Source organism: Branchiostoma floridae, chromosome 16 (assembly GCF_000003815.2).
Source record: "Branchiostoma floridae strain S238N-H82 chromosome 16, Bfl_VNyyK, whole genome shotgun sequence".
Lineage (NCBI taxonomy): Eukaryota > Metazoa > Chordata > Leptocardii > Amphioxiformes > Branchiostomatidae > Branchiostoma > Branchiostoma floridae.
In genome coordinates, this window is record NC_049994.1 from 11,627,609 (window position 1) to 11,635,691 (window position 8,083).

The 8,083-nt window shown below is 44.0% G+C and overlaps 1 protein-coding gene across 2 annotated transcripts in view; it reads right to left on the reverse strand.

The window, feature by feature from the left end:
- Positions 1-1,328: 1,328 nt before the first annotated feature.
- LOC118403594 (somatostatin receptor type 5-like) overlaps positions 1,329-8,083 on the reverse strand; it is a 37,773-nt gene continuing 31,018 nt past the window's right edge. Inside the window, exons 1-3 of one of the 2 annotated variants that reach the window (XM_035802346.1) lie at positions 3,694-3,988; positions 3,489-3,569; positions 1,329-3,152 (exon numbers count right to left, since the gene is read on the reverse strand). In XM_035802346.1, coding sequence (XP_035658239.1) covers positions 1,755-3,080 — 1,326 coding nt within the window. In that variant the 5' untranslated portion in view covers positions 3,081-3,152; positions 3,489-3,569; positions 3,694-3,988 and the 3' untranslated portion in view covers positions 1,329-1,754. Of the gene's footprint in view, positions 3,153-3,488; positions 3,570-3,693; positions 3,989-8,083 lie in introns of those variants that run through there. The other variant, XM_035802345.1, reaches the window with a different exon arrangement.

Here is an 8,083-nt window from a genome sequence, read left to right on the forward strand (position 1 = left end):
ATTTCTACTATAAGCTCCACTGGTCGCAGGGGAAAGTAGAATTTGGACACATGTTTAGACGCATTGCTTGCCGGATGAGTTATCTGGCCGAGGAGTATGGTTTGCGACCGAGCTAGCTTGTCTGGCATTGTATTGGTCTATACAGTGGAAGCCAGTTAATTGCACAGAGGATTAAAGCACACTTCTGTTAACTGCACGGAATCTCCAAAATCCCAAACCGGTGCGGTCCAGCTAGATATTACCTTCGCATTATTGCGCCATCCGGATAATTGCACCAAATTCACTGGCAAATAGGTCGTGCAATTAAGCGGCTTCTACTGTCTTTGGCCAATTTCTAATAATTGCCGGCAATCTGTGGAACCGGGTATAGGCAAAGACTAGTACTTCCATACGGAACTCATACGGACTCATACGGACTTAACTCCCCAATTCAATTAGGCCGGCGACTTCACTGTGACCGCCCTGCAACTGAGCAATTTGACAGAGCGCTAAACGACTTTCATACATAAAAATACTAAGCTTTTTACACATTGTGTTTTTTTTTAATTCTTTCAGTCATACATTTACATTTTGCAATTAAGAATCTAAGTCAGTGGATACACAAAGGCAATGAAGATCTGAGCGAGATCGTAACGCTCTCGTCGTCCAGTAGAATGAGAGGGCCTCATTTATATTCTAAGGTGTAGTATACAATAATATATATATTGTCTGGTGAGAGCACCCTAGCCTATCCGTAATGTATTATCTGTAATTACACATAAATGTGTAAGATTGCCATAACTTTTACCATCTCATAATTCGCCCCAATGTAGTATTAAGTACGCATTATATAGACAGGACGATTTGCAATGTGTAATAGATAAGAATCCACAAAAAGCTATACTTCGCTCAACAGATAGTAAGGACGAACTAGCCGAAACGTAAACCATCTTAACTCATCGATTTAGAGACATATCGGAAATGTTCACATTGTAGTTAGGTTATGAATTAAAAATAGAAATAAAACTTAAGAAAATAATAAGTTATATGCGTTGAGAACGACAGTTGTAATTTGATAAGTCTCCAAATGCTGTTAGGAAAAAAATTAGGACAATGAACAATTAAAGAGCCTCTAAAGGAGTGGCAAAACAATTTAATCGTGTTAAGTTCGAACTGCGAGGCATCAAATGGTTGGAATGAAATTAGATCTCATTGTAGGTTAATTAGAAAAAAAATAGAAAGCTACCAAAAGAACGTAAATGGAGTAAGAGATGAAAATGTGCATGGCATTGGACCCCAAACATTCGCCATCTAACACAAAACTTTTATCATGATATCTAGATGAGCCCAGGCAATACTATGATATCTAAATTTATTTGCTTACAGCAAAAAGGAGACAGAAAAATCACACATGTATTTCGTATCTTCTTATTGTCGATTGTATATTTTCATTATCAGTAGTGTAATTATAATAGCTTATAGACTCTTTTATATAGATAGTTTCACACAGAAAATAGTCTTTTAGGTTTCATTTTAAAATCATAACGCTATGATATATCGCAGCCCTCACACACCTTGAACTCCTTTCAGTAAATAATAGGCATATATAGAAACTCATTATACTATGTAATTTTTCTTTCATGATCATATACACTCACTGATGCCGTTAACGACCGCTTAATGCACACTAACACAGGCACTGTCAAGCAGCTAACATAAAGCTTTACATCACCGCAACAACAACCACGAACAACTCAAGCGAAAAATTAAAACAGCTACACAGAAGACACGAAAACTATTTCTCGCTTGCCATTCTCGTGAACCTTTCGGTGGTTGTTCCTATCGTTTGAAGTGTTCGAACCGTCTAAAAGAACCATTTCCGTTGGAACTGTGTCTAGTTCTCGACTTTCGTTGAATCTGTTGCTGAACCTGCCTAGATAGATTCCCCTTTTATAAGTATGCGTCATCTTTGTTTTGTCTGAGCCAGCGCCGGTGGCGAAAGTGTCATTCATTTTTGTATCCCAGGATGCCTCGCGGCCCACGCATGCGCACAGAATCCTCTTGATGTGTAGCCGGAACCTCTGTCCGAAGAGTGCGTACAGGAATGGGTTTACCGCCGAGTTGGCGGACGACAGCATGCCGACAAAAGATAACACGTTTACCGGGACCGAATAGGGATACGCCCCGTAGTGATCAATGATATTGGTAACGTGTAGAGGGCTCCAAGAGAAGAAGAAAAACAGTACGATCACGGTCACCATCTTGGTCACGCGGTTTCGGTTTTCGGCGCGCCTTCTCGCCTGCATGGCCACGGCGATCTCCATGCCTTCTTTGATCCGCTTGTAGAGTAGAACGTACGTAGGGACGAGTATGAACAGTGGTAGGACGCACCACGCCACGAACCGATACATGAAGAGGGCTTTGATGAAGTCCACGGTTGCCTGCTTTGATGTTTTAAGGTCGCCAGTTGGGATCCAGATGCTGCAGTGCTGCATGTCATAGGCGACCGCAACCTTAGCAAATATCGTCGAAGGGAGGCTAAGGATGACCGCGAGGACCCACAACCCAGCGCAGGTCAACAGGGTCCGCTTGGTCCCGGAGCCTCGGCCTCGTCGGCGGAGCGGGTTGGACACGGCGCGGAAGCGCTCGAAGCTCATGGCGGTGAGGAACAGGATACTGGCGTTCACAGTTGCCGCGTAGATTCCCTTGTTGATGACGCACATCGCCTGCCCGAATATCCATCCGCGAGAGTTCAGCACGTACCCACTGAGAAAGGGCACGAACAGACTGCAGTACAGCATGTCTGCGACAGACAGGTTCAGGACGTAGATGTTGGGTACGGTTCTCATATCGGCGTTTCTCGCGATAACGTAGACGACTAGACCGTTAGCGAAAACACCAATGGCTGCAATGACCAACTCGACCGAGGACCAGACCATGTTGTCTACGCTGAAGGCAAACGTTGGCAAGGTCGTGTTTGAAGAGGTCGTGTCCGAGTCATTGACAAAGCTGCTGGTGAAAACCCGCTCGGAGGACCAGCCGTGAAACGGAGTTTTGGTCGTGGGGAAAGTATCAAACCAGACCGATTCGTTCAAATCCATAGCTTATATATGAAGGTTATGTTGTCGGGAAGAAGGTGATCAACTGCTGTGGAACGCCTGCTGTCGGTGCACCTACGGACACATAATTCAAAAGCGTTGTAAATTTAGTATGAAATATTGAACACACAGACTTGCAGTACAGAAAAATCATCAGCACCGTCAAAAAAGTATAACAAAGATGTAATTACATGTACCACATAAAAGAAATGCTATCATTCATGAAAATGAAAGAAATGAACATCAAACATCTACATGGTAAACACTTGGTAGTAAAACCTACAAGTAGCAGTGAGCTCCTTGATATATATATATATATATATATATATATATATATATATATATATATATATATAAAGCTGTGTCAAAAGCATACAACTTAGTTTGTATAAATGTTTGAGACGTTCTTACCTTACAGCAGCAGCAATACAAATACAGGAGGGTCCGTCAGGGATCGGGCGGCCGTGCTGTCCACAAAACACACCTCAAAACCTGCAGAGAGCACAGATACGTGGTCAGGACCAAAACTCAGGACATTTATAGGACAAGCTGGAGTTCGATCAAACATATAGACTAACTACAGAATCGTGGCTATGGCCTTCTTTCGGACCCAGACCTGCAACAGCTGGTCTCCATCTGCTGCACTTGTCAAGTCGACTCTATGACGGATCGGTGCAAAATTTATCGATGTATTGACTCACAGTGGGGGCAAGCTTAAGCGTACGCCCACCCATCATCGTCACAGTTAGGTAAACACACCTTCCACGGGTGGTTGTCTGCGCTGCGATGATTAATGACGGTACTGATAATTGCCAGCTTATAAAGATTGATTGTGACGGAGTGGCTCGGCTGGTAGGGTAATTCTGATGGGGTAACATCAAAGATTCTTTAACGAAGGCAAAAAGAAGAAAGGGAACTTAATCTCCGAGTCTCACATATGGCAGCATCAATGTATTGTGTGCTCGATATATATATTGCATATAGAAAGAAAAATTATGATGTGTTGCAGCTAGTCTATGGAGTATTGAATGTATATGGCAGTACGTTCTTCTAAGTCTGCGTGTGTTTGCAAGATAAAGCCCAGGGGCTTTTATCTATCTGAACACCTTGCCGTCTCAGCCTCTGAGTCGTCATACCTTGTAGGATTAAGCTAGGTTCTAAAAAAGAGCTAGAAGTTAAGAGTTTTTGTTTTAGTGTATATTTCTACGTGACACCAATCCCTGAGTGAGACAGATACGCCAATTGTCCAAGAAAATGAAGAATAACTTTCAGGGCATTTCCACACACGGTTGCTAATGGAAAAACATGTACCAGTAGATGATTATGGTGATGATGATGACGATTGTCGAAGGAAATATCCCACTTCATGCACCTTTTCTGTGATGTGCATGTATTGTGACTGATGACAGACTCACAGTTAAGCTCCTGGTCACAACTAGTTGCAATTGGTAACTGGAAGAACCCAGTTCAACTCTAGGTGTAGCATCTTGTTGGGTGTTTCCGACTGACACTTCTTTTGTGAGTGACGTAAAATGGGGGTCCCCTATTCAAGTAGCACGTTAAAGAGAAAACACTCCCTGTGAAGATACACACTGCCACCAAAAACGACAAGGACACATGCCACCCTATGTGCTAGTGGCACTACAATCGTCCCAAAGAACGAAGAAACATTTTCCCGTACAATTGTAAATTGTATTTTGCCCGCGTGGTCGGTCTCAATTGTGTACAGGTAAGGCAATTTAGGTCCAGGTTCGGGTCCAGAGGATCAGGTCCAGGTTTGGACCTGAACCTGATTCAGTACTCGAGAACTTGTCAATGGACAATACTCAAAACAATGGCCCATTACCAGTACCCATCCCTAGTACCAAGCATAGCGCAAAGCGGCCCCACAACGTTTCAACGGTTGTTGACCTCCATCAAAAGGTCAACAATCGGCGCCCTTCGTTAATCGATTTGTTGCTGAGTCTTCAATATTTGAAAGCGAAGACTGATTGCTGATTATGATCACTTATTTACTTTGCATCGATCTCTGAATTAACGTTCTTACATTTTTTCATGCTCTGTCACGTACCTCAACCAGCTACAGTGTCCTTTATAGGAGTTATGAAAACTTTTTTTTTTCATTTTGAGAACTTACAGACAGGGAGAGGTCAGAGGAGAGGTCAGAGGTCAGGCCTGGCGGCCGGTGGTGGTATTTTCGGGCTCCCGAGTTTTTTCGCCATTCTCGCCCGTTTTCCAGGGCAACGGTAGGATTAGAACGGTCTAGAACAGCTGGGTATATTAGCTGAACTTTACAGACACCCTCTAGTTAACAGTTTTGACGTTTTTGTACTGCATCGATCCTCTATTCCGGAAAACATGCACTCGAGCTTCGCGCCAAGCGCTACGACGCGGCGCCATGTTGGCTTATTGTTGTGCGTGAATATCTTGCTCGCCCTTTACCGTCACTTTATGTGCGCAGCATGCGATTTGAAACATGCAGAAGAAATATGTGAAAGTTGTGATTTTGGCAAACAAACAGGTTTTAACATACTCTTTAGCAAAGGAGGTTATGAGACACACTCGCCCAGCCTGCTGGGCTTGGGTATATCATCGCTAGTCAGACCACTCGGTTCGAAATACAACAGGGGATACGGGGCGCCGGTACCTCTGGGTTTTGAGGGTCCATCTGGATTTCTGCTTGCTATCCTCCTCATGTCAGGGGATGTGCACAGTAACCCCGGACCTATCAAGTTCCCGTGCGGAGGGTGCGGTCGCGCCGTGGCCTCAAACCATCGAGCCATGCAATGTGATAACTGTGACCAATGGGTTCATATTAAATGTTGTGGAGTGGGGGATAAAATGTACAAACATTACCAAAACTCGTCATGCTCATGGATTTGTAACAACTGTGGTTTGCCTAGCTTCACCTCCAGCTTGTTTGACTTTAGCTCATGGATTCATGATAGGGATGAATCATTCTATAGTCCTCTCCTAGAGAGGGATATAGATGATGACACCGACGACAACATTTCACACATTGCATCCAATTTTACCACAGGTTCCAATACCCACAGCGAATCCTGGTCTTCAGATAACAACACTTTCAATGACAGCATCCCATCCTTCAACCCTACCTCCACTTCCTCTCCCTGCACTACCCAATCCCTGGGCAAAGGTAAGGGAATTTTACAGAACCTACACGTATTATCTTTGAATTGTAGGAGTCTAAGGGGAGTAGATAAAAATGCCCAGTTTAGGGCATTAGTAGCCACAGAAAACCCTGATGTTATCTGCGGAAATGAGTCACACTTAGATCCTGATTATACGAATGCAGAGATTTTCCCAGAAGGCTACGATATATATCGTAAAGATCGTAACAGCCAAGGAGGGGGGGTGTTTATTGCTGTTAGGTCCTCCTTGGTCTCATCGCCTGTACATGACCCCTCAAATGCGGAGATTGTATGGGCTATGATACAACAGGCAGGATATAGACCCTGGTGTGTGGGCTCAGCTTATAGGCCCCCAACCTCTGGACTTGTGTATGTGGATGAACTTGAGACATCTCTGAACAACATTGTAGATAAACCCTCCCCACCAAATGTCGCATTATTCGGGGACTTCAATATGCCGGACATATGTTGGAGCTCTGAGACGCCCACCGTCAATCCCACGCCCCAATATGGGAAGGGACTGAACGAGAAATTTCTAGAGGTTGTACAGAGCTCTAGCCTGTCCCAAGTGGTATTGACCCCTACTCGTGGCCATAACATACTTGACTTGGCTTTAGTGTCTAATCCTGACCTGGTGGAGAATGTCAATGTCACCCCAGGGATAAGTGACCATGATGCGGTAACAGTAGGCATAAAAACCCACGTCAAACACAACAGGAAGAAACCTCGTACAGTTTACTTATACAAGAAAACGGATAAACCAGCGTTAGTAGAAGGGATAAAAAACCTAGAGAAACAATTCACGGAAAGAGTCCCAACCAACCACTTATCTCAAATGACCGATTAGCGATAGCTGATAAGCCAACACGCAGATGACAAGAGCCGGGCCGACGTACGTCTTCTAAAACGATCCTTTGACAGATAAGGACTCTGCTGGGTTTGAGCACCCGCGGAAGGAAAGCCAGTTCATTTGAACTTCTTCACTGCCACCATTCCCAGGCTGTGGCTCTAGTCTAATGCTCGGTAGTTCTAGAAATAATAATTGGTTATGGTACGTTAACAGGTCGTTGACTGCACAAACCCGAGGGTAGGAAGTTGACATCTTTGTTGAAGACAGAATGGGGGCATACAGCACCGGTTCCTAGGATCGCCTAAGACTTAGGACAGACATATGTCGCCCATTCTTAGAGTTGTTGATGAAATCTAGAGAGAAATGTAATATCGTGTAAGTGCTATAAGATAAGTACAGTAATCACTGATTGTGTGCTATACTTTCCTACCGAATGTTATCTTTTGACAAGTAAGGATACCAGTTGTAACCTGTAAGACTTCCTCCGGTGGTCTCCAGTGATTGACAGGGAAGGCTGGACAAACCTAGTCCCGGGCCAACAGTGACCTCAACCAAAGCAAGGGTCACATCCCATTAAGAGATAGATACTTGAGACGCCCGACGTCACCATAGTCTACTCAGAAGCCACGATCTAGCAAAATAGACTTTGAAACATCAGTAAACAACCCAGTGTTAGATCGGAACGATGTGAAAGGCTGACATGTACGAGACAATTATCTTATGTACTTATTCTTTTCTTGTATGACTAATTTTACTGAGTGAAAGGTCTTGTATTCCTACCAGGTATGGCAGCAAGCATTAGCTACCCTTTGTAAACCCTCCCTACTTTCGTATGGACGGGTCCTAGGTGATCGATGTGTGACATGATTGTTGAGTGTTAGAAATTGATCCGGGTTTGACGATTACAGTATTGCAGGGGGTAACAGGTTGTGTAGTGACCTGGTCAGTGAGTTCGTGAACCAGACCTCTGACCTTACGGTATCAGCATTTTAATGAACATAAAT